General features: G+C 53.1%; 1 protein-coding gene across 2 annotated transcripts; it reads right to left on the reverse strand.

Annotated features, from left to right (window-relative positions):
* Positions 1–681: 681 nt before the first annotated feature.
* On the reverse strand, positions 682–17653 carry GOLGA7B (golgin A7 family member B). 2 transcript variants are annotated; one of them, XM_055118870.1, is made up of 6 exons: positions 17556–17653; positions 17075–17237; positions 9972–10097; positions 4621–4773; positions 4433–4536; positions 682–2275 (listed from the first exon to the last, which is right to left on the reverse strand). In XM_055118870.1, the coding sequence occupies exons 2-6, from the start codon at positions 17084–17086 to the stop codon at positions 2167–2169; spliced, it is 504 nt and encodes a 167-aa protein (XP_054974845.1). In that variant the 5' UTR covers positions 17087–17237; positions 17556–17653; the 3' UTR covers positions 682–2166. The 2 variants fall into 2 exon arrangements, with proteins under 2 accessions (XP_054974845.1, XP_054974844.1); XM_055118869.1 differs by lacking the exon at positions 17556–17653 and having other exon boundaries at positions 17075–17405.
* Between the last annotated feature and the right edge of the window lie 8707 nt (positions 17654–26360).

Genomic DNA, 26360 nt, shown 5'->3' on the forward strand with positions numbered 1-26360 from the left:
CTTTTGAGCGGGGCCTCATGCACGCAAGGCAGTATGCAAGGAGGCCCGGGGTGATATCTTCTCAGCCCGAGGACCCAAGTGTGTGATCTTGGGGGAATAATCTAGGCCGTACCCATGTCCCAGAGAGCACCAGGCCAGGAGACATGGGTCTCTACCTGGCATTGTGTGGCGGGGAGCAACTCACTCCCCGTCTGTGGGTCTCCATCCACCCCCTAAGATGAGGGGGCTCGCTCAGGAGATTGTTAAATCCCCTCTCTGCTCCAGAGTATGGTTTTAGCAAAGTACCTGGCAGATGCTCGGCCAGCGTTAGTTTTCTAAGACCCCTAACACACACTTAGTGCCACGTGACCCCGGCGACTCGAACCCTAGCAGGGCCAACCAGGTTAGAGTCAGGAAAGGGGTACTGATCTCTAAGTAGTACTTGCTCACTTTCCACTTGGCTTTCGGTCCAATGCGCTTCCTCACCCACGGCCATGGCTCACACAAAGGTTCTAGGTTAGCGGGTCCAGGGTCTGCCTCTTCTCTCGACCACAAGCTCCCAGGCAGGGCCCCTCCTGCCACGCCCAGCCCTCTGCCTTGTCAGGACGTGTTTGGGCCATCTGCCCAGGGGTCCTCTGTGATCCTGGGACACAGGAACAGCCCCATCCCCATCAATGGGAAGGAAAGCGCCAGAGCCTCGGCTATGTACGTTCCTTTTATTGGAAAAAGAAGTCACAGACCAAAAAAGGGCACCTTGTCGCCCAGGCCCAGCCACATGGGGGCTGAGAGAGGGGCGGATGGCCACAGAGTGAGTCCAGGTATGCGGGGGGCTGTAGTGGAGCTCAGCAGGCTACAGCTGTCCTGAGGGGTCCTTGGGCTCAGGGGCTGGGCCTAGACACACACACACACACACACACACACACACACACGCGCACATTCAGATCTCTGGGTGCACCTCTTCTTCTCACGGCTCCTCTTTGGTTCCAGAAAGTTCTGTGCAGTCACCAAACTTCCATATCCAGACAGCTCAGGCAGGCAGCCTCCTTCTGGCCATCTTCAGAACACCCACAGGTCGGCCCACGTCTGTCCCCTGGGCCCTGGGCCTCAGCGGCCAGGCCTCATTGGCCCGGTGACCCTTGTTCCGTTCCAGAAAGAAGCGAGCCTTTTTCCTGTCTGCTTTCTTGGACTGACCCTGGGAGCCCAGCCCGCGCTCCTAGCCTGAGAGTCCCCATCCCAGAGCCCAGGCAGGCCTTGTCTGCAGTATGGGTGCCCCTGCAGTACTGTCAGAGGGTATGGGGAGAGGGACAGGGAAGGCCCCAGGTGGGGCACGCTGCCCGAGTAGGACCCCAGCTTCAAGATAGACAGTAGAGTCAGAAGGTGTGAGACCCAAGCTGGCAGCCCCCTGGAAGGGCGTCGGGGAATGGGGACCTTGATTTACAGGGGTACAGACTGGCCCACACAGGAATGCAGAGATGGGCAGACAGGAAGCCGCAGCCCAGGGATTCTGCAAGCACACAAGCTCACACACTAGGCCAACAGGCCCGCATCTCTCACCGTATGGGTTCTGATCCCAGAAACTGGCCTTGGTTCTAGAAGTCCCCAACCCCCAACATTACCTATCTTCAGGAAGCGTTTCCCTAGTTCCTGGTGGATGCAGTCTCCAGAGGGAGTGTGTACTCACTACAGGGGTTGGGGTTGTGGGTGGGGAGACAAAGGGAAGTGCAAGTCCAAAAGAGATTGGTGGGCGCTGCGGGACTCATTGGCGGCCTGTCTCCGACCTCTCAGGGGGATTACCAAGAGGCCCAGGCCCGGCGGGGCGGGGCGCGGGAGGGAGGCGCTGCCCCTGGACTGGCGTGGGGCCCTGGGGGTAGGTGGAGCGGGTGGTGGAGTCGGGCGGGAGGCGGCGTCATGCAGGACAGGAATTCCCAGAACCGGGCTGTTCGAATCGGGCTCTCCCCGTGCCGTGCCGGGCTCCCTGAACCCCGGCCCCGCGGTGGGCAGGCAGGGAGCGGCCCGGGCTGCGGGGGCGCCCCGGCCGGTCACTCCGCCCCCTCCCGGGGCCGCAGAGGGGCGGCGGGGGGCGGGGTACAGAGTGACTCAGAAGCGGGTGCTCTGGTAGCGCAGCCTCCGCAGGTCTGCCAGGCCGTCGGCGCGGCCGTACACCTCCCCGCAGGGGCTCTCGGCCAGTCACCGCGCCCCGGCCCCGCCGCCCCCGCCGCTGCTCAGGCCGCTGCCGCTGCTGCTGCCGCTGCTGGAGCTGCCGCTGCTGCACCGGTCCTCGTAGATGGAGATCTCGATCTGGGGCGGCGTTAAGGAGCGTGCTGGGCGGGAGGGCGGGTTCCCGGCCCCAGGGGCAGGCGGCCAGCCGGGAGACCGTGGGCAGGAGCGGCCGCGCGGCGCACGCGCGCTCTGGGCTCCGCTCCGCCCCGCGCGCAAGGCAGAGCTGGCGGTGGGGGCTGGAGGCTGAGGGCTGCGGGGCTGGGGGCTAGGGACCGCGGGGCTGGGGGACTAGGAGCTAGGGGCTGCAGGGAAGCGGAGATGCCAGGCTGCGAGGCTGCGGGGATGCTAGGCTACAGGAATGTGGGGATGCGGGGATGCGGGGATGCATGGATGCGGGGCTGGGACTGCAGGGCTGAGGGGATGCAGGGCTGGGGACTGCGGGGGTGCGGGGCTGGGGCTGCAGGGGTGCAGGGCTGTGGGGCTGGGGCTGCTGGGCTGCGGGATGCAGGACTCCGGGGATGCAGGGCTGGGGGCTGCAGGGATACGGGGCTGCTGGGATGCAGGGATGCGGGGATGCGGGGATCCCCGTTTACGCGCTAACGGGTCTAATTCCCAGCCCCAGATGCGGGGGTGCTCAGGCGGTAAGGATGGAGGCTAACGTGAGGAGCTGAGGGCAGGTCCTCACTTCCCACCCCACCCCCACCTCTCAAGCCAGGAAATCTTAGACCCGTCGCTTATGACTCTCCGTTATTGCTATAAAATAGGGGTAATAGGAGCCTGGAGATTGCTGTAAGGATGAAATGAAGTCATGTGTGTAGAAGCACTGAGCCCAAATGCCCTGCAAATAGTCAGGGCGCAATAAACAGAAATATCTCTCAGTGGGCATTGAAAATGAGAGTCTGGTCATGATGTTTTCTTTATCCTCTCCTCTCGGTGTCCCTAGTAACATGTTTCTTCCTTGGAGATAGAGGGTATTGTTTTGTTTGGAGGGGGGTGGGGGGCGCACCCTGCAGTGCTGGGGAATTATATGGCTGAGGAATCAAACATGGCACTGTGCCCATGCAAAGTGAGTCACCTGCCCACCCCAGAGGTCTTTTTCCTTCTTTCTTTCTTTCTTGCTTGCTTGCTTGCTTGCTTGCTCTCTTTCTCTCTTTCTTTCTGGTTTTTGGCCAAACCTGAGCTTGCTCTTGGGTCTGTGCTCAGGGATCACTCCTGACAGGTTCTTGGAATGATACAGATTGCTGGAGATCCAACCTGGGCCAGTCACGTGCAAGGCAAGCTCCCCACTGCACTATCGCTTCCACCCCTAGATTTATTTCTTAACCATCTGGTGACTTTGTGTAGTCTGTGGGGAGAAGATATACGTGCCCTGGGCACATTTTCCAAGAGGCATCGGGAGATCTGTGACCCACACTCATCCCTATTGCCTCCCATCTTATCCCACTGTTCTCATCCATGAATGGAGCCATATGACAGAGTGCACGTGGAAACAAGAGATTTGCATATGCCTGTGGGACAGAACAGCCTGGTGGTTAAGAGTGGCTCTAGCATGTCATGCATGCAGGGAACCTGGTTTCCACCCTAGGCACTGCATGGTCTCCCAGCCACCATGTATTCATGGTCCCTGAGTACCATCAGGTGTGGTCCAATTTTTCTTTAATTTTAATTAAAAAATAGAAAAAGTGGACTGGAGCAATAGCACAGCAAGTAGGGTATTTGCCTTGCACAAGGCCAACCCAGGTTTGATTCCCAGCATCCCATATGGTCCCCTGAGCACCCCCAGGAGTAATTCCTGAGTGCAGAAGCCAGGAGTAACCCCTATGCATCGTTGGATGTGACCCAAAAAGAAAAAATAAATTAAAAAAAGTGGTCGTGAGTTCAAATCCTGCCTGACATTCACAACTAAGCGACCCTGAGACCCATCTTCAGTGTTCCCTTCTAGTGACACCTTTCAGGGTTGTCATCAGAATCACAGGAAATCCTGGGTTGACAATACTGATCTCAGACTGGAAATGAGCACTGGTTAATCGCAGCTTATAAGGCAAACCCTAAAATGCCAACGTGACACCAGTAACTTGTAGTAATGGGGGGAAGCAGTGGTAGAGATTGGTGATCCTAGAAACACCCTCCTCAAAGGCCCAAGGGGGGATTCCCAGGTCCTGGCAGCCTCACTAACCAGGAAGTCCCCTGTGCCTGCCACACCGCGAGTGGGGACAGCTCAGATAGGAAGGATATAACCCTCATGCCACGCTCCACTGGGTCGGTGAGCAGGAGGCCACGTGGGGCGAAGATCTTCTCGTTCTGCTCCTGGATATAGCGGGAGATCTTCTTAAGCACCTACAAGGAGAGGGGGATTGAGGACATGGGTGAGGCTGGGCACTATGGAGAGGTCCTGGGAGGGGGCTGTGGGCAGGACGCCACCTTCTCGTAGTGGGTCTCCATGCAGAGGAAGATGAAGTAGGCGGTGGCACAGGCCAGGCAGCCCTCTAGGTAGGAGCTTCCCCCGATCTTCTCCGCCTCCGAGTAGAAGCTGTTGAGGGTCTTCACTGTCTCCTCGAAGAGCTGCCGCTCAATCTGGCAGGGAAAGGGGAGATGAGGCCAAGTCAGCCTCCCCAGAGTATGGGCAGACACCGAGGGGCCAGGGGCCGCAGAAATCTGGACATAACTTGGGGAAAGAGGAAGTACACAGGCAGAACCCATGCCTGCTGTGTAGCGGAGAGAGCACAGGTATGGTCCTCCAGAAACCTGGGGGCTGGGTCAAGGGGTCCAGAGCCTGTGCCCTGAGGACACTGTCATCATGGAGGCTCATCTAACATCCCTGTTCCAAAGGCTCATAAATAAATCTTGAAAGAGATCAACTAGCTGCAAAAATTTCTCAGACACCCGTTCCCAGCTGAGACCTCTGGGCGATCTCAGAGCAGGGCTGGGCAAACAAAGGCTGGCCCTAGCAGATGCTGCCATACCCCCAAAGCCACCGCCATGCCTCTGGCCAGACTGCCCAGTTAAATGTTGTGGACTTTCTGGAACATGCAGCCACATTAGTGGCCAGGCAACACCTCCAAAATGTACAGCACTGACATCCCAGTAGTAGCACACCAAGTTGGATAGGAATGTAATGCAGAAATCAACCAATCTTGACTAACAAAAACATTAACCCAGAAGATTTAACTTGCAACAACAGTTGCAAACTTACTAAACAATCAGACGAGGACTTAACATCCCTGTGGTGATATACAATAATTTTCACAAGTTTTCTTCTGTGGGAATATTTTTTAATCATTTCCTTAGCCATTTCATGGTAAGAAGCAATATAAAATAAATTATTGTGGGCCTGCTACGGGGGTAGGCTTTAGAGATGATTGGGGAAATGGAGACAACGATGGAAGGAAGATGATAGTGGCCGTGGGATTTCTGTTGAAATATTGAATGCCTGTAATACATCTTTGTAAACCAAGGTGTTTAAACAAAGTGGGGAGAGAAAAGTGCATGTGCCTTGAATGTTGGAAGTCCAGGGTTCAATCCCTCCACTATGCTGACCTGGTGAACCCCTGCCACCAGCTGTGAACCCTCTTCCTCAAAACAAGCTTTATGGACCAGAGTTAATCATCAACTAACTACATGACCCTAGGACGAACAACTGAGCTCCTGCTTCTAGAAATCAGCAATGGCTACTCAGTCTCCCTTGAAAACAGCGAACTCCCCAAAATTCTAGGCATGAAAATTTTTCTGCAGAGGATCAGGCCCGGACTCAAGTGACTTTGCCACCTCTCATCTGACAGCTGTCAGAGCACTCTGAGCCTAACTGTCAGCCCCTCCCCTTATCTGGATGGGGCCAATTGGGGGGCATTCAGGAGTTCTCCCTGGTGGGGCCTCTCCCCTTGTGATCTGCCCCCAACACCCGCCAGCCCCAGGTGCTCAGAGCTCTCCTGCTGCACCTGCGTAAACAGTGTCTCAAATAGGCACCTGGCCTTCCTCTGTGTATGAACAACAGAAACGTGCCCGCACCCTCCCCGCCCACAAGTCTCTGACCTCAGTGCGTCTCCCCAGGTCTAGCCCTGCCTAGTGAAGTCAGGTTGCCACCTGGATCAAGAGCTTCCGGGCCTGGGGACCAGAGCAATAGTATAGCAGGTAGGCATGCTGCTAACCCAGGTGCAATCCCCTGTACCCAGTAGGCTTCCCCCTCAGCACTGCTGGGAGTGATCTCTGAGCACAGAGGCAGGAGTAAAACCTGAGCATCACCAGGTATGGCCCCCCAAACAACAACAAAAATAAGCTTCCAGGCTTCTGTCCCTCTCCGAGTAAAGGCAGAGTCCTCACGTGCCTCACATCCCCCTGAGCCCCTGACCTCTGCCCTCTCCATCTCCCTCAGTTCCCACCTCAGCACACCAGCCCCCTACAACTTCTCCCAAGACATACAGTGTCTTTTTTGCCTGTGTCCCTGGCTACAACCCTTCCCCATACACCCCCAGGCCTGGCTCATTCTATCTTCCCTCTGGTCAACTGTCTTCTCCTGACCACTCACCTCTCCCAGCTCTCCCGAGACTCCTCTCAACATACACCTTTTGCCTAGTCCTTGTCACTGCCTGAGCCCACACATGTATCACTGGCTGTTTTCTCTGCCCTCTAATAGAAACTGAACCCAGGGAGTCTGCCTCTATTCCCTAGTCCTCGGTTCATAGTAGGTGCTCAAGAAACACTGGCCGAATGCTGAGGAAATGGACCCAGAGTCTCACCCCACAGACCTGAGCCCGTGTTCCTCATCATGACACCTGCCGCCAAGGGACAGTCCGACCTCAGCAGGGTCCAGGGTGTCTTTAGTTGTGGGTTTCATTTTCTTCAAGGGACAGAGCACCCCCTTTTCACTCACCCGGTGAAACCAGAATGTCCTACTGTATAGGTTAGGGATCTCCCATCCTCTGTAGAACAAAGACCCTCCCCAAGAAGAGTCAGAAGCTTTGGAATTCCCACCCATGGCCCCTGTATGGTGAATAAAGGAAGACCTGGCCCTCAGGTCCTTGTTCTAAGCCCTGAGTCTCTACCGCAGGAGACACCCCACCCCAAAGGACAGGCAGGCAGAGATGGAGAGGTCTATGCTGCTCCCCAAGGGCCTGTCAGAGCCTGATCCACAAAAGCCCACCCTGCCCTCTCTGTACGACCCCATGCAAGTGTGCTCAGGCTGCTGAATAGAGGACCAGAGTCGGCCCTCTGCCTCCCCCAGCGCCAGCAACCTGGGAGATCAGATCCCTCCCCAGAACCCAGAGCAAAATACAGCAGAAGGAGCCAAGGGCTTGTCAGGGACCTTGACCCAACCCCCGGCACACCCAGGAGCTGCATCTGCAAGCAGAGGCTGGGGCTGAGCCCTCATTCCTGGTCTCGGTGCCACCACAGAGTGTCCGATGGAACCCAGGAGAGGGGGAAGGAAAGCAGAATCCAGCCCTGCCTTGAGGCTGCTAAAATCACCTGGACAGGACTCTGGTCACAAAGGTCGCTGCCTTCATCTCTACTCACAGAGTCTGTAATTATGTCCTTAGCAGATAAGTACATGAAAAGACCCTCGAAGTCCAGATCCCTTTCATCCCTACTCCCTTTGGGAAGTCATTTCTCTGAGTCTCCAACTAAATGAGGGGGCTGGACTACAGGGCCGTTCAAATGGTGACATATCGATGCAGTACCCAGAGAAATTGGGTACATTTCCCAGAAAATGGGAAATATTCCCATTTCCCAGAAAATGGGAAAATGCAGAGAGATGAGTCCTTGAAAGGGGTACAAGGGAGTGTCAGAGCCTGTAGTTCTGGGGGCTGCTGAATATTGCTGCTCCTCAGACCACAGTTTCCATTCAAATGCTGAATGGTTCCCAGTGCAAGAGTGCCCTCAAATCACCTGCGTAGCTTTCAAAGTGTAGACATGCTCAAACCACACCTCTGAGACGTTCTTATCCCAACTGTTTGGAAGCAGGCGGTGCTGGGAGAGGAGCAAAGACCACCCCAGCCTCCTCTTCCTATCACGGATTTCTCCAGACTTCCCAGGTGGCTCCAGCTGCAGCAGAACAGACCAGCTTGTCGTGGGATGGCCGGCCACCAGATCTACCTCGCTGGACTACAGATAGACGCCTCCACCCCATAGCACAGCTGCTGGGGCAGTGGGCAGCAATGCTGACCTGGGTCCCACTCCTAGAGGCTCAGGATAATTGGACTGGACTGCAGCCTGAGTTTGTTTCTGTCAGCTCTCCCAGAAATTTATGTGCAGCAGAGGTGGTCAGCGGCTTCTGAGAAGCCGAGAGTCTTGAACTTCCTCCAATCACTGAGTCAGCATTTCTGAGGACACCTAAGATCAGGCTGTGGAAGAATTTACGTTTGTCGAACAAGCTCTTTGCTAGACCAGGAAATCTCAGGTTTCTTCAGATGGTGTATGTGTGTGTGTGTGTGTGTGTGTGTGTGTGTGTGTGTGTGTGTGTGTAGTATTGTAGTATTTGGGGTCTATACTGGCAGTGCTATACTGGCAGAGTCTCTTGCCTGCGCACCTGGCTGTCTTCCCTGAAGCCCCCCGGAGGGGATGGGCTTCAGCTTCCCTCCCTGCCCCGAGCAGAGCTCCCACTGCCGAAAATCTCCAGAGACTAGCCACAGCCATGCTCAAGGCACCTCTCCACACATTCAGACGAGCCTCACGTCTGAAGGTACTGGCAGAGGAACCCAGGTGTGTGGGACCTGGGGCTGAGACCCCCAAGCCTGCTCAGATCAGGACTGGGCCTCTTCCACCCAGATTTCCCATTTTCCAGTAGCTAGGCAATCACACCCAGGGACTGCCCCCGGAGCCGTGAAATCCCACCAATGGCCAACATCCAGAGACTTAAAACCAAGCTCCCGGAAGCCTAGACATCTTATAGTCTAGTTCTCCCTCTGGGAGAACCTGGCAAGCTACCGAGAGTTTCCTGCCCACATGGGAGAGCCTCGAAAACTCCCCATGGTGCATTCATATGCCAAAACCAGGAACAATGATGGGTCTCATTCCCCTGACCCTGAAAGAGCCTCCAATGCGGCATTGTTGGGAAGGATGAGTAAAGAGAGGCTTCTAAAATCTCAGGGCTAGGATGAATGGAGATGTTACTGGGACCGCTTGAGAAATTCGACAATCAACGGGATGATGATGATGATGATGATGATGATGATGATGATGACTGGCAGTGCTCAGGAGCTATTCCTGGCTTGATGTTCAGGGGTGATTCTAGGAGGTGCTCAGGGCTGAGGGTCAGATCTAGGCCTCCCACATGCAAAGCCTGGACTCCAAACCTTTGAGCCAGCTCCCCTGCCAGCTCCCAGTTTCAAGAAGGCAATAACCAACAAGACAACAATAAGGATGTTTTCAGGGTGGGTGGGAGTGGGGAAGCTCCTGAGCAGTATTCAGCGGATCTAGGATTGGTAGTGGCACTCAGCCAGCTGGCCCCACAGGTTAATGCTAGAGGCCAGCAATGTGGTACTTCTTGGACCCAGTGGTTCTGGGGGCCACTACTGGGCTATGCCTAGTAGTCAGGGAAGATGGTGGGCAGGGAGACAGGGGTTGGTGCTAATACAATACTAGGGAAGCAAGTCGAGTACTTGCCGTGCAAGGTGTGTGGCCCTGATCCTGGTCCTAAGGATGTTTCTAACTCTTACCAGTGACAGCATCAACATCACATTTGTGTCAAACATCACTTTTGTCACCAGAAGCGTGCGCCTGCCTTGGGCCCTCAGTTCCCTCCCAGCCTGTGCTCCAGGTCTGGACGAAGACCTCCTTACCCGACTGTCCAGCTCAGGGGGGAATTTGGTCTGGAACTGGCAGATGGTCCCATCGCTGTAGTCTCTCTGGATGAAGACCTTGGTGGCCAGGGAAGCACTGCGCCGCAGCTCCTGCAGATTGTGCACCTGCAGAGGTGACAGACGCAGACTCAGATGTCGAACCTTCCAGATCTGACCAAGACCCAGATGCGGGGGTAGCGGGGGGTGGCGGGATAGATAGATTCTTCAGGGAGGGTAAAACATCAGGGCAAGTCAGCCACCTCAGACATGATCCACCAAGATCGTGGGGAACCAGGACCCCAGAGATGCCTCAAGTAAGTGTCCCCCTCCCCTAGAAAGATCTAGAAAAAAACCCAAGAGAAGGCCAATAAAAAGTGTTATGAAACAATCAAGAGAGCTGGAAACCATTTTCACAGAAGACATACATCCTAGTGGCTGGCCCAAGATGCTCTGTCTTAGCCCTGTCCCTCCCGCTCTCTCCCTGACAGATACACACCCATTCACTCACGAGCATCAAGTGTTCACAGCGTGGGGAAGCCAGCACTGAATCAGGCTAAGCCTCAGGCTCTGCAGTGTGGGGCCAACAGCATGGGTGCCGAGCAGCATGTGGGCAAGATGAGACTTGCCAGGAATCCAGAGACCAGTTCCCCCGCCCCCCTCCATGACAGCCTGCGCCAGAGAGCACCAGGATGGTTTTCTCACCCAGCAACTCTCCCCATGGGGAAAATAGGAGCCCACGGCCCATAAGCCTCCGGCAGTAGGGCAGACAAAGTGGGCTGAAGCCTGGGTGGACGTTCCCCTCTGCCCTGGCAGGGAAGGACAGGAGACATCTGTCACGTGTCCAGCCTGCAGTCCTGACACAGACTATTGAGTGAGGGGTATAGGTTCCGTCCCGCCTGAGAATCAGACTTCTGTCTTCCAGCTTCAGTGACCCACGCTCAGGACAAGCATCGCACTGAGTAAAATATGTCAAACACCGGAGTCCTGTGGACCGCGAGCCCCCAAGGCAGAACGAGCCGCCAGTAATTAAGGTAAAACCACTCAGCCGCTCCTTTGTCACTTATTGAGTCCCTACTAGTGCCCAGCTCCAGGGAAGCTGAGCAAATGACAGTCTGTGAGCTCCAGGGAGGAAGCGAGTAAATAAATAATGAATTGGACTGTGACAAATGCTACCAAGAAGTAACAGCTTACTCAGAAAAAAGCTTCCTAAAGTCTGTGTGGAGATATAAAGAAAAGAAAGGCCCTCACAGGGGGAGAGGGCGAGAGGGCGGGCAAGGGTGGGAGACAAAAGGAAGATCAGCCCAGACAAAGCGAAATCTGGGGCAAATAGGGCAAGGAAGGTCTCCTCCAATGACAAATTTCAGCAAGTTTCAGCAAGGCTGGAGTTGGCCTACAGAGCAGATAAGGACAGCGGGAGGGTGACAGAACAGAAGCCACAAAGGTTAGATCACAGGAGGGGGTGGGAGCAAGGAAAGGGTTGGGGAGGGGAGGATTCTAACAGAGGGGAGGTTTTAAGATGCAAGATTCTTACACTAGCATAGAAGCTGGGAAGAGAATGAGAATATCTATATGGCAATCAGAACAGAGCACTGATAGGTCAGGATACTGAAAAGGTGTGAAGGAGATATTCCCAAGTCCAAGGGAATCTTGCTCTTGGGAGAGATGTGATCCCAAAGAATAGCGATTAGTCTAAATAACATACAGGTGATACTCTATACGCCACAGATTTTGAAAGAGCTGGGGATGTGGCTCAATGGTTAAGCACCTGCCTTGCATCTGTGAGGTCCTGGTTCAATCCTTGATATTGTATACAGTGAACAAAAGGGTATTTTGGAAATATAAATAAGTTATTTGCCAGTGGCTCTGCTCCATCTGATTAAGGACTTATACTTTGAGTGTTAAGAATAAAATATGTGCCCTTCAAAAATCCACTTATCATAGATCTTAAAGATGGAGCCCAAGCCCCAGATAGGTTCTCTGGAAGCTTTGGGAGGAACCCTGGGAAGGGGGCCTGGCCAAGGTAGACAGCCAAGGAGAGGGTGGCTGTCACAGTCCAGGGGAAAAATCAAAGTGGGTCTAAACCAGTAAGACGAGGATGCATTTGGTGAGCTGCTGGAACCAGTGCGTCTGCCTCCGAGCACATTGCTGGGTAAATCCCCAGCCTCTGTTGTGGTTGGGTGGAGCATGTGACTGAATGTCATGTGAGCAGAAGGACGGATGCTGTGCATAGACAGTCATCCTGTCATCCTTCCCTTCCATGGAAACCAAGAGAGCCTCCTGTTGAGTCTGATGAAACACACAGGTTGGAAGGAGTCTGGAACCCTGACTTAATGCCTGGAGGAGATCCACCAACTTCTGAAACAGCTTTTGGGGCCTCATATAAAAGAAAATACATTTTTATGCCTTCACGGCCACTCAGGCTCCATGGTACTACTTTGCACAATACAGATCTACTTCTTCTTGGCTTTGGTCTATGGATTCTCAAGTAGCCAGAATGGGAGGAGTTGAGATTCTTTTTGTTTTCTTGATATTTTTTTCATTGTTTGGGGGCTACATACAGCAGTGCTCAGAGCTGAATCCTGGCTCTTCACACAGGAATTACTCCTGGTGGGTTCAGGGGACCCTAGGGGACACCAGGAATTGAACCTGGGTCTGCCATGTACAAGGCAAGCACTCTACCTGCTGCACTATAGTTCTGGCCTTGAGGAGTCAAAAATCTCTCCAGCCCAGTGGTACGCCGAGCCTCAGAATGCTGTCCTGCCTCTGGCTGGCTAGGGGTCCACTTCTCTCCGAGAGGTGGATATGCTGGATCTGGTGGAATTGCTAGTGCATGGGATCAGATACCATTTACATGCAGAGCCTTAGTCCTCCAGATCTAGAACACATACATCACAGCTGCAGTTGATGAAGAGCAGGAGTTCAAGCAAGCAGGGTCACCCAGTTGTCCCCATCGCCAGGGACTCACTTGTGAAGTGCTAAAAAAGCTCTTCATAAGCTGACCACACTGGCCGGGGGGACATTTCCCCTAGACATTAGTCCTGGCCACAGGGTCCTGGGGGCCTCTTTGCTTCTCTGGATCCCCATTTTTTTTTCTTCAACTGGGAATGGAGATGGTGAACTTCAGAATAGCTAAGTCCTTCTGGCTCTGGTTTTCAGAAGCCTTTTCAGGGATTATGCACACAAATGTAGACAGGGGTGTGGCTAAGTAGAGAACTCCCAGCCTGTCTCAGGAAAGCAGCTGTCATCACCCTCTGAGAATAAGAGCCAACGGCATATCGGAGCACAAGCTAATGTATTAAGAGAAGCCAAAAATCCAGATTCTTCCGTAGCATATATCTTGATTTTTATTAATGCTTCCAATACATCGCTTCCATTTGTGAGCACTAGGCAGACCATGTGAGGCATGCCTGTGAAAGCATTCCCGGAGCTGCCCATTCGGGCCTGAATAAGAAAGAAGCCCTTGGCAGGGGCCCTCAAACCAGAGCTAGAGCCGAGCTCGGGCCACCTGCCAAGGACTTAGCTTGGAGAAAGCTGGTAGAGGTTTCTGTGAAGTTCTGTGAGGCACTGAAGTCCCACAAGAGGGCCCGAGAATATGCATTCACCCCTCTCTGAGGTCACGTGTCCCCCTGAGCAGCACCCCTGGGGCTTCTTCACTGACCCAGACTCCTGGATCACTTCTACTCTCCTTGCTAGGCCTCTCCCATCTCCCTCCCGGTCCTTGGGCTGCTGAGGGAGGACCGAGAGGCGTTTCATAAAGCTGAAAGAGGAAACCCATGGGGAGATCTGCACCCATACTTTCCCAGCTGCAATGGCCCAGGGTTTGGGGGGGGGGGGGCGCTGTTGGAGAGGAGCCGCCACAAGGCACCCTTCACACCTGTCCTTCCAACAGCACGGGCCAAGTGGAAGGAGCCAGGGGCGTGCCCTGGGGTATAGAGGTGCTGTCCCCAGCCGCATCAGCCCAAGACAAGCCAGAGCCTCATCTGGTCCCCACCACCATCCTCATTAAAAACCGGCTAATTCCCAAGGATGCACTTGAGGCTCGACTCAGGGCTCAAGAGATGCAGCTGATGAACCAACGCCTTTCTCTCTGCCTGGGCTGTGGGATATGAACGGGGTTCGTGGTTCACAGGCAACCGAGGCAGGCCTGAGGCCAAAGCTGGGGTGTAGGAGCCTCCCTTCTCAGCCTCCAGGGCCCAAGCCCAGCCCTCTGAGATCCAGATCCAATCTCCGAACAGTACTGGGGGGGGGCATCTCAAACCCTCCTGGGGGTCAGCCTTTGGAGGAGCCCCTCCAGCCGGCATTTCCCAGGTTGGCTTGGTGACCCAGACTGTTTTCCAGCTGCGCCCTGTTCCCCGTGACACATATTCACAGAGGCTGGTCGCTCAGGAAGTGGGCTCATTTCAGCTTCCCAAACGAGGTCAGTATCACACTGGAGGCTCCAGGCAGCCTCGGCGAGGCTCACACACACACACACACACACACACACACACACACACACACACACACACAAGAATGCCTTCCCTGATGCTCAGTACTAGACAGAAGTTAGGGAGTAGGAAGATTCAGGCCTCTGCCTTCAATCAGAAAACAGGGCTGTCCAACCTGCCTGCCTATCTATCTCTGTCTCTGTCTATCTCTTGTCTCTGTCTCTCTCCCTCCTTCCCTCCCTCCTTCATCCTCTCTCTCTCTCTCTCCCCTCCCCCTTCCTTCCCTCCCTCCCTTACCCCACTCCCAAACACCTGCCATTACCAAGGACTTCTTAAACAGAATTTTACAGGAAGTGCCATGGGAACTTCCTGGGAGGTTTTCCTTCTCCCAACAGGCTTATCCTGGTCATCTGTGCCCCTAGCCTAACAGGACAAACAGTCCAGGATGAGTAACTCACTTGGTAGCCCAGACAATGGTACATCCTGTGTCTTGGCAGCGATAAGATCGTGTTTCCACCAGAGTCCAACCAAGTCTGTGTTAAGAAGTGGCCAGTGGAGGGCCAGAGAAATAGTACAGCGGGTAGGGCGCTTGACTTGCGTGCAGTCGACCCACGTTCCATCTCCAGTATCCTTATGGTCCCCCTTAGTTCCTTGTCCCTATGGACATTCCTGTGCCTCTCCATGCTCAGGCTGGCCCTGCCAGGCCTATCAGGGGGTCTGAATCCCTGCCCTTTCTGTGCTCCTTGGTGTCCCACCTCTCCCATCAAAGCCACATGTCACCCCCTTGCCCACCAGCATTCCTCCCCAGAGGGGAATGCTGTTGTCTGTCAGATGCTCCTGAAAGCAGACAAAGCACGGCCCTGGAGGCAGGAGCCAGGTCTGAATCCTGGTCTTGCTGTGTTCCAGTCTCCATTCCTCAAATAAGTCTCAGCAGTGGGGTGCGTCACCTGTAAAATGGGATAATGATGCCTCCCTGGCTCCTTTATAGGAGCCAGACAAGCTTCTGAGCCTCGGTTGTCTCATCAGCTAATTGGGCATAATAATACCATCCTTTGGCCACTTCACAGGGTTGCTGCAGGCTCAAAGCAGATCCCGCCTCGGCCAGGGCTTTGTACACAAGAAAGTGCTCTAGTCACAGAGGCGTTATGAGAGTCTCCCAGGGGAGGGCCGGGCGCACCTGACAGCAGCCTCCTAGAAACAGCCTCATCCTAGAGCTGGGAGCCTCCAGCTCGGCCTCCAGAGGCTCTGGGAAACTGCCCGGTCACAGCCCTGCCCTCACTGCTGGGTCCCACTTCCTGCCCACTCTCAGCCATTGCTGCAGCCAGGCCGCCCTGGCTGGAAAGTGACCAGCTCCTCTGCCCTCTCTCCCTTTCTCCTTGTTCTATTCATCTCAGCTTGTTTGTACTGAGCGGGCTCCTCTGTCCACTCCAGAAACTCAGCTCCGTGGGTCTACCCAGGGCCTGGCCCCCTCATAAGGCTGGACGGCAACTGGAGGTGGGGGGTGGTCTCCTCAGAAAGTCTGGGTCAGTCAGAGAGCCAGTTCCCAGCAAGGTGGCCAGCAATCAGGGAATCTCCGCAGTGGCACTTGGTATGGATGTCACGGGCTTGCAGGGGAGCCCCCGGGCACTGCAGAGAAGGAATGCAAAAGCTCAGCCCTCCCCCTCTAGGGGAGAAATGGGGAAAATCCACAGAAGTGGCGCCAGGACTGGGGGACCCTGACATGCCAGACGTCATGCCAGACAGTCAAAGAAAGAAACCTTGAGCCCCACTGGCGCCTGCTGAGGGGGTGTCACTGGGCTGTGCCCTCTCTCCCCTGTCAGCTGCGCCCGGGATAAAAGGCCCCCGAAGAGCTCCGGTTCCTTCTGAAATGAGAGGAACAGGAAGCTCATTCCTGCTCCTAGGAGCCTCGCGCCAAGCTCCTGCCCTCTGTCAACAGGTGCCTGGAGGTCCAGCTTGTAGGTGACTGAAGGCAGGTGCACCGCTCCCATCACACCCAGGAAATGGGGGCACCCTGATCCGGCCAGCTCCAGTGAGAGGGACAAACCGCCACTGCGGAATGAATAGTGCGGGCAGCTCATTGAACCCCACCCACCGGGGCTCAGGTCCTGGGGTCTGAGCCTCTCTGTGTCTCTTTCCCTGCCGCAGTCACGGAGGGGGTGGGGGTGAGGCTGTGCACGCAGGTCTGTCCCTTCTGAGCGGGGTGGGGGTGGAGGGTGAGGAGTGGGGTGGCCCCCCGCATAGGGACAGCAGCCGGCGCCTCCCCGCGCAGAACACAAGAGCGGCTCCGAGCCTCTGGGGAGCGATTCCAGGACGCTCGGTGCTGGAGAGAGGGGGGAACCCCGGCTGTGTCCCCGCGGCCACCTCGGCAGCTACTGCCAACAAGTGGCGCTGGCAGCTGCAGGGCGCAGCTAGGGGAAGACTGACCGCGGGGGTTAAGAGGCGCTGTCCGGAGAGGCTCCATCCGTTCCCAACCGCGTCCCTGCGGACCCAGCCCGGGGCACTCCCGTCCCTTCCTCCCGGGTCCCTCCAGATTCAGCCCGGGACACCCCGTCCCCTCCTCCCGGGTCCCTCCGGATCCAGCCCGGGACACCCCGGTCCCCTCCTCCAGGTTCCTCCGACCCGGCCCGGGACACCCCGTCCCCTCCCCCCCCCCCCGGCCGGGGAGTGGCCCCCTACCTCGGTGGCCATGATCCGGGAGCGCGGCGCGGCGGGGCCCGGCGCTGTCCGCGGTGCTGGGGCGAGCCCGGGCGCGGGGGGCTGCGGGGCCGCGCGGTGCTGTCCGCGGTGCTGAGCCGGGGAGGCCGCGCCCGAGGCTCTCCCCCGCCGGCTCGGGCTGCTCCTGCGGGTAAGCGGCGGCGGGTCGGTGTCGGGCGGCGCCGGCGGGCGTGGGGGCGGCGGGCGGAGGAGGGGCCTGCGGCTCGGCGGGCCGGGAGGGGGCGCGGCGGCCCCCAGACCCGCAGCAGCCCCGCCCGGGCCCGCGCCTCGGCGCCCGCTGGGCCCAGGCCCCGCCTCCCGGCGCCCTCCCCCCGCCCCGCGCACCCGCCCCAGCCCGGAGGGACCGCCCGGCCCCGCGCTCGCGCCCGCCCCGGAGCCCGGGCTGGAGTTTCCCCCCGACACACGCTGCTGCCTTCCCGGCTCCCCTCTCGGCGACCCCCACCCCGAGCTGGCGGCCACGACTCCGCTCCGCCTCCGTCCCTCCCAGGCGCCGGCTGCGGACTGCGGAGAATCCTTCCCTCCCTTCCAGCACTACCCCGGGGTCCCCTCCTTCCTCGAGCTCTGCAAATACAGCCGCTCCCTCGGGGGGCCCTGCCCGGCCCCACCCCGTTCTCTTCTCCTCCTCTCCCCAGTGTACACACAGCGGAAGCCACACGCAGACGTGCACGGAGGATGACGGCCTTGGAGCAGCGGAACAGATGACCTGGCTGGCGCTGCTAATATACAGGGAAGCACCTATGCAGGTGCCTTCCCAACACGCTTGCAGCCCGCCCAGCGGGGGACCGCAGCAGCATGCGGGGGTCCCTCCGACCCCTCTGCTGCGGTGGGGTGTTGGGGGGGTGTCCACCGCAGCCAGGAGATGGGCTCTGTGACCTTGACCTCGGGCAAACTTCCCATCTGAGCTTCTCTATCAACTGAGTGTGGGACTTCACTAAGCTAGTTCTTTTTTCCAGCTTTTAATTTTGAAATTTTCAAACTTCTAGGAAAGTCGAAATTAAATACACTAAATACAAATACATAACACACCGTTCACATAACTTCAGCAACGGTCAGCCTTTGGCCACATTTGCTTGATGAAGAGATATAGAAATGTAGAGATTTCCACTCCAATCACTGCTGTGCTCACAGCGAGACTCCACAGGCCCTGGTGGAGCCTCACCTAGGGATGAATCTGTTGAAAAACTCAGGTATACGGGTTTTGCGACCGAAATCTCCAGGCTCTCATGAGTCCAGTATGGGCGACCTCCCCGCATGTCTCTATGCTTCAGGAGCCTGGCAGTGACGCCCATGAACTGCCTCTGGTGCCATATAAGCTCATTAACCTGCTATGATTCAGAGACTCAAAAAATCTCCAAAGAGACCAACAAGCTGCAGAGTTGCTTCCAGACCCCAAAGTCAACATCCAGTTACAAATTTAACTCCAGCTGTATTACCCCATTCTGAATTTTAGAATTCCTGAAGCACGCAGGAATACCATGCAACATCTCAAATTCTACACCACTGATATACCAGGAGTAACACACCACATTGGATGGGATGTAAAATAGAAGGCAAACAATCTCGATTAAGAAAATATTAACCACAAGGCTTAACCTATGACAACATTAGTAATCTCTTATACAAGGGTTTATGTCTCCAGGGTGAGATGCAACAATCTTTGCAAGTCTGAAAGAAATCTTCTAATGAAATATTTTTTGATCACTTTTAGTAAGTTATTCATAACAAGCAATATAAAATAAATTATTTGGGGCCTGCTATTGGGGCAGGCTTGGGCGGTGGTTAGGAAAATTGGAAATAGTGGTGGTGGGAAGGTGTAATGTAGTAGGATTGGTGTTGGAATGTCATAATCATCATGAACAACTTTATAAAAATAAAATTTTTAAAAATCAAAAAATGTGGAGATTTGGCTATATTATTTTTTAAAAAGTGAGTGGCAGGCATTGGGAGGCTTGATTCTTAAGCTATGCACCTCCTAAGCATAAGGAGTTTTCCTGCCGGTAATACCATAATGTTGTCATCAGACCTTCCAATTTCCCATGTCATCTAATATTCTTGGAGCATTTGGTGTCCCCCAAACACATTAATAGCAATAAACCCTAAGAACTACCAGGTGGGAGACACATCTGGCAGTGTTTAGGACTTACTCCTGGCTCAGTGCTCTGGGGTCACTCCTGGTGGGGCTCAGAGTGGCGATGGCCTCCAATCAGGGTCAACCAAAGTTGCTTGAAACGCAAGCACTTTATCCCCTCTAAGATAGCTCTAGGCACAAGAACTTTCTGGGTTTTGTTTTGAAGGGGGGGGTTGTTTGCTTTTTGGGGACACCTGGCAACACTCAGAAGTTATTCCTGGCTCCTGGCTCTGCACTCAGGAATTACTCCTGGTGGTGCTTGGGGGACCATAGGGGATGCTAGGGATCGAAACAGGGTTGGCCACGAGCAAGGCAAATGCCCTATCTGCCGTACTATCGCTCTGGCTCAAGAACTTTCCATTTTTAATTAGTCATATTTCCTGAGCACTTACCAGAGTCAGAGCATAAACTGCATTCTTTACAAGTCTCAGTTTATGTACTCCTGGAAATCACTCTTTAAGAGCTACTATTACTCCTTTACTATTTTCAATTTGCATGTGAGGAAACTGAGTGCATCGCCTATGGCCATGTAGTTTGTGAGGAATGAATAGAGGGAGGATTTGAAAGGGGGAGTCCAGCCCCAGAGCCTCTGTGATCCAGTAACCTCAGCAACTGCCTCCTCCCAACAACTGGTAAACCCCAAACTGGCAGAGCAGTTAACTGTATCCCCCACTGCCTCGCTCACAGATGAACACATTAAGCCCCAGAGGAAAGGTGACATGCCAAAGGAGTTCAAGGCAGATGTTTTGTTCCACCCTCAGCATTTGGCAAATGATTTGTTATCAGGAAGCAAACTGAACGCATCTGTGAATCCCATGGTGATCGCTGGTAATAAATGAATGTATGATGTGACGTTCTCTGTGTATACCTCTCTCAGTTCCTCCCACTTGATTTTGATCAGATTAATTAAACAACCATCTGGAAATACACTCTTCATCTGATGACTAGAGCCCTGGATGAGTACAACGATGCATCCATCCAGTCAGTGTATGCTTGGTAATAGCTACATGCATACCCTGTTCTTATGGGACTTATATATTAATGAATATAACAATATTAGGGGTGTGAATAAGCCTAAATCCTGTTGTGATCATTGTTAGCAAGAAAAGAAAAACATAGCAAAAAAGGGGGATTTTTGAAGGAAAATGGCGTGTGAAAGGGGGTTGTTTTAGACAGAATGATAGAGCTTTTCGGATGGGGTGAGATTTGGGACGGTGACTAAAAGTGAGAGAACTGGGGCTGGAGCAATAGCACAGTGGGTAAGGCATTTGCCTTGCATGCGGCCAACCCAGGTTTGATTCCCAGCATCCCATATGGTCCCCTGAGCACCATATGGAATAATTCCTGAGCGCAGAGCCAGGAGTAACCCCTGTGCATCACCAGGTGTGACCCAAAAGGCAAAAAAAAAAAGTGATAGAACTACATGTGCAGATACCCAAGGGAAGACTGACTCAGCTTAGGAGAAAGAGGACATAAGTAGACAGACATGATAAAGAATAATGGGGGGAATGTCAGTGACAATGACAAGTAGCACCGTACACAGTGGAATACTATGCAGTTGTGAGAAAACTTGAATCCATGCAGTTTCCTGCAATGTGAACAGAACTGGAGGGCATCATGTTAAGCAAAAGAATTCAGAGGGAGGGGCTGGAGTGATAGCACAACAGGTAGGGTGTTTGCCTTGCACGCGGCCAACCCAGGGTTTGATTCCCAGCATCCCATATGGTACCCCGAGCACTGCCAGGAGTAATTCCTGAATGCAGAGCCATAAGTAACCCCTGTGCATTGCCATGTGTGACTCTCCCAAAAAAAGGAAAAAGAAAAAGAAAAAGAAAGAAAGAATTTAGAAGGAGAAAAACAAATTCATTGATCTGTGGAATAGAAACAAAACATAGGTGTAGACAGTATTGACAAACCCTTGGCTTTGGATTACAAAAATCAGATTACCAAGCAGTGGGAGAGCAGTAGGGTTGGAGACTGGATTAGAGGTAATACAGGGACAGTCATGGAGGGTCTTGGGCAGTGTGGTGTTCAGGGGAAGTACAATAACTTTGTCAACCAATACCATAAACTTTAACAGCATTGTAACCCTGTTAGCTAGAATAAACTCTTTTTAATTAAAACACAAAGAATGGTGGCCTGTGAGGGAGGACATAAGTCAATATAGGTAGACTAGAATGAGCCAGGGAGAGAAAGTTGGAGACTGGGACCAGCAAGGTGGAAAGAGTCAGATCTCACAAGGCCTATAGACCTGAAAAGGGCTTGGACTTCTCTTCAGAAAAAAATAGGATTGCGAGCCTGCGAAGGTTCAGAGTAGAAGTATGACATTATCTAATTATAGTTCTTTGAAGAGTACTTCGGATGTGAGGGTTGATGGGGGTGGGGTGGAGGAGGTTGAAGCAACTAGACAAATTAGGAAGCTGTTAAGAGTTGTCCTAGCAAGATATGGTGGTGGTGTAGACTAGGATAATGACAGGAAAGGTGTCAGGAAGTGACCAAACTCTAGAAATAATTTGAGGTGATGATGACAGGATCTCTAGACCAACTGGATGTGTGGTCAGAAAGAATCAAAGGTTATTTCAAATTTTAAAGTGCAAACAGCCAGGGAAGAGAGTTATCATTTGCTGCAGGGAGGCTTGTGACTAAATAAATCTGCAGGCATGGAAAGGCAACTTCGAGTTGTTTGTGATTTAAGCTTGAGTTTGGTGGGTCTCTGGTACATCTAAGTAGTCCACAGGGGGAGAAGGCCAAGGGCTTGGAGGACACAGGCGTGATCTCTCTGCGAATGGAACTAGCCGAGACTATCAAGTGGGAGAGTGAGTGTAGCTAGAAAAGCCTCAATCTGAGCACTTTATGACTTAGAGTTTGCAAAGGACAAAGGAAACTGGGAAACCTGTCAAGTAGGACACCAACAAGAGTGATATCCTAAAGTCAGGCATGAAACCCGAGTCTTGCCAGCTATGCTGAGTGCTACTCACAGACTAAGGTGACTGAGAAAGGGTGCTGGGACCTGGAGGAGGTGGTCACTGGTGACCTTGATAAGAGGTATTTGCATGGACGGTAGGGATGAGACCCTGTGAGATCCTGATGAGTTTGAAGGTTAGAATGGAAAAGAAGGAGCAAGAGCGTAGACCATGGAGAATGAGAGGCATTGCACTGTAAAGGGAGACAAAGAGTAGCCTGGTGGTGTGAGAAAGAAGTGGGGGCAAGGGACGCGCTCTTATAATGGGAGACATTAGAGTTTGCTTATATGCTGTTAGGAATAATCTAGGATAGAAGGAACAAGTAATGGCCCAGAAAGGAGGCAGGTAATTACAGGTGCATGCCCTTAGTAGATCGGCAGGAAATGGGGCCCAGGGAAATGTGAAGGTGGCTTTGGAGAGGAGCACAGATAAATTTCCACTGTGAATAGAATGGAAGGTCCAGAGTAAGTGACCACACATATGGGTAGGTTTGGGCCTGGTGCAAGCAAAACCCTGAGCATCATTTCTTACACAACATCAAGTAGCCAAAGACCATTCACCGTCACAAAGTTTTCTCAGTAAGGACTTTCAACCGTTACATGTAGGAAGCTCGCCCTGTGCCAAGCATGGCGCTGGTGCTTTCCTGTGTCACCCCAATTCATTCTCCTTCCTGGTGAAACTGCGGAACCAGGGCTCTACAGAGAACTCTGGGATCAGCCACACAAGGATGAATCCTTCGATATCCAGCTCCTCTGACATCCCAGTATAAAATATCCAGCCTTTCTATGACAAGGTGGTAAGGGTGAATGTGGAAGGTGGGAAGGGGACACACTGGGACAATGGGAGAGGGACGTGGACACTCTGGTAGAGGGTGTGGTACTGGAATGTTTCATGTGTAAAATCCTATCATTAACAGTATTATAAATTACGGTACCTAAAGTAAAATAAAACTTTAAATTGAAAATAAAACACCCAGCCTTTCATCACTGCATTGTCCCCAGGGTTGTCCTAACTACTCTGACAGACCTCAGGTCTTGGAGGCATCAAAGGAGAAGTCATGGCCTGAACCCCACATTGGCAGTGGGGAGTGTTTCCTACTGTGCTGACTCAAAGTGGTGCTGGGACGCTACAAGGCGGGAGGTTCCCACACTTCAACCAACTTGGACTTCAACTCTTGAGGCAGTAGGAGACATGGAGATTTAATCTGACTAATCATTATTACCCAGTTGCCTTGGGACAAACCATTCCTAGGCAAGGGCCTACCTCTTTGATGTTTTTGTCATAAATTAATGAGTGTGCCCACAAAACAACATCAAAGGACATCCACTAACTAATTCACTGTTATCATCCTCCAATCTGCGGTTGCATTGGAAAGCCTCCAGAAAAAAAAAAAAGGGACCATGACTGGAAAAAGAAATCAACAGAAAGATTTGGAAAACACAGCCCTGGAAAGACATGAGAGAGAAATGAAAGCCTGCAGACTGCAGAGGAGCGAAGGGAAGAGCTAGAAAATCTTCGAACGAGGAAAAAGCAGGGCAGACAGGGAGTGTATCGGCGCTGGGGTCTGGAAGGAAGGCAATGGCATGAACGCAGAGGGGGAGGCTGTGGCAAGTGTTAGGTGGTGTCGTCTCTGAGCATATGTGGGTGCCAGGAAACAGTCTCCCTGGAGGCAGATGGCAGGTTTCGCTCTCTGTTCTATTTTCACTGCACAGTGATCAGCAAATATCTCTCTGAAACACCATCCTCACATCTGTATGACGGCAGTGCTGATTCTCCTCCCCAGCCAGGGCCCCTTCAAACACTGAAGGCTTTCTCCACTCAGCACCTGACTCTTCTCCAAGAGGAAAGTAGAAAAAGATCTATGAAGTTGTTTGCCAGAGCTCTTTCCACAGCAGCATGTCTTCCACTAAGAGAGCACAGGAAAGATCCCCCCAAAAGCTTCCTTGATTGCAGGGAGCAATGGTTGGGCACCTACTTGTATACCACATGGAAAGATACACATGGGGGTTCCTGCACCCCAGGACCAAGATAGAAATCAAGGGCTGAGCAGCTCCGTGAGAGTTGAACCTTGGACTTCAAACCTTCAAACCTAGACACTAAGGACTAAATGTTCCACCGCAGTTAGTGGGTGAAGGGACGTATGTGCCAAGGCAAAAATATGTGAAAAGCGCTGGGAGAGCTCTGGAGCCCTACATCTCAAACAAGCAGCTGCCAGGCAGCACAAGGGCTGTTTGCAAAGGCCCCAGAAACATGAATGGAGGGGACCTGCCCTAAAAATAGAGCCAGAGCCGGCAGACTGTGACACGTGTCTAGAAGGGGAATCACTAGGAGGTGACTAAGCTAGTGGGGGTTGCCTGCTTTCCTGCGCTTCATTCATACTCTCCTCTCTCCCTCTCCCTCTCCCTCTCTCTCCCTCTCTCTCTCTCTGTCTCCCTCTCTGTCTCCCTCCCTCTGTCTCCCTCTCTGTCTCCCTCCCTCTCTCTCCCTCTCTGTCTCCCTCTCTGTCTCCCTATCTCCCTCTCTCTCTCTGTCTCCCTCTCTGTCTCCCTGTCTCCCTCTCTCTCTCTCCCTCTCTGTCTCCCTGTCTCCCTCCCTCTCTCTCTCTCTCTCTCTCTCTCTCTCTCTCTCTCTCTCTCTCCCTATCTCCCTCCCTCCCTCTCTCTCTCTCTCTGTCTTCTCTGTCTCTGTCTCCCTCTCTCACTCTCTCCCCCTTCCTCCCCCTTCTTCCCCCTTCCTCCCTCTCCCCCACCCCCAAGGGGAAGTGAGGAGCAAAAGGTTCACAGCTGGCCGGGGAGAAAGTGCATATACAGGGAAGGCCTCAGGGAACCACTCTATTAGATTGAGCTACTGCTACAATAGTCCCCGTGCTCTGTGCTCCAGGCCAACCGTATCATCCAAAGGTCTCTGGGTCCAAAGGTGCGGCAGAGAAGCCCTCATGGAGACATTTGGCTAGGGTCAGAGAGGTGAGCTAAGACACATGCAGGCAGTCCACCCCAATTCAATTCCCTGCAGGGGCAATACTATACCCTTGAGCCCTTGCCTGGCATAGCTGGCCTGGTTGGCAGAGAATCACTGATAAGCAACCCCCCTCAACCCCTCCCCAACCCCAGGTCTCCAGAAGCAGCCCCCATCCACCACCAAAAAAAATTTTTTTTTAATTTAAATACTTGACTGCAAGATCTCATTTGATAGAAGCAAATTGACAATAATCTCTCTGATCACATAAATCATAGCCAACTGGGGAAGATTGCAAGGCTCCTGACTAAAGGATGGAGATTTTTTTTGAGGAAGCAAACAGGCATGAACATACAGAGTAATGAGTACTTACAACGTATCACTCATTTTAAGAGCCAAAAAGGTCTGTGGAGTTCAAATCTATTTTAGCAGCAGAGCCCTTTGTTCAAACACAATCTTGCAGGAGAGTCAGATCTGAAAAACAAAGAAAAGGGAGTGGATCTAGATAAAGGAGGAAAGAGAGGATTTATCCTACTACCTCCTCACTCCCTGCAGAAGCCCCCAAGTGCCCTCCCCCTCTCGGACTCCCCGGGGCTCCGCAGAATCTTTCCATCACCAATATCACACACATCTCTGCATTCACAACCCCCAACATACAAAAGGTTTATAATCAAGTCCCTGGTCTTCTCTGCCCTCCACCTTCCTACCTTCACTTATTTTCCCCCTGGAAGAATTTTCACTTAGCTGTTCCTGCTTTAAATTCTTATGAGAGTTACCTTCACATTGCTAAATGAGATGCCTGTGCATCTATGTCTTGATTTATTAACTTCAGGAAACTTGCCCTATTTTCTGCAGTGACTGAAGCAAACTTAGCTCACACTGCCACCCTCACCTCCTAATATAGTTACAACACTATTTGAATTAATTTTCATTTTTATCAAAGTAAAATATACAACCAGTTTAAAATGCCAACCAAGGCCAAGAGCTTCTAGCAAGAAATGGGAGCTCCGACCTATTTCTTCCTCTCCTCTCCTCTTCCTTATCCTCTTTCCCGCTAAGGTGGATTGGTTTGTGGGAACAGAGAGCTATCTTTAATTCTCTTGGTTCTCCTTCTATAGTGTTCATTACCATTATTGGCAAACTACATAGTTTCACTTATGTCTTGGTGCTGTTATAAATTTTAGAAGGAATCTTTATTATG

Source organism: Sorex araneus, chromosome 11 (assembly GCF_027595985.1).
Source record: "Sorex araneus isolate mSorAra2 chromosome 11, mSorAra2.pri, whole genome shotgun sequence".
Lineage (NCBI taxonomy): Eukaryota > Metazoa > Chordata > Mammalia > Eulipotyphla > Soricidae > Sorex > Sorex araneus.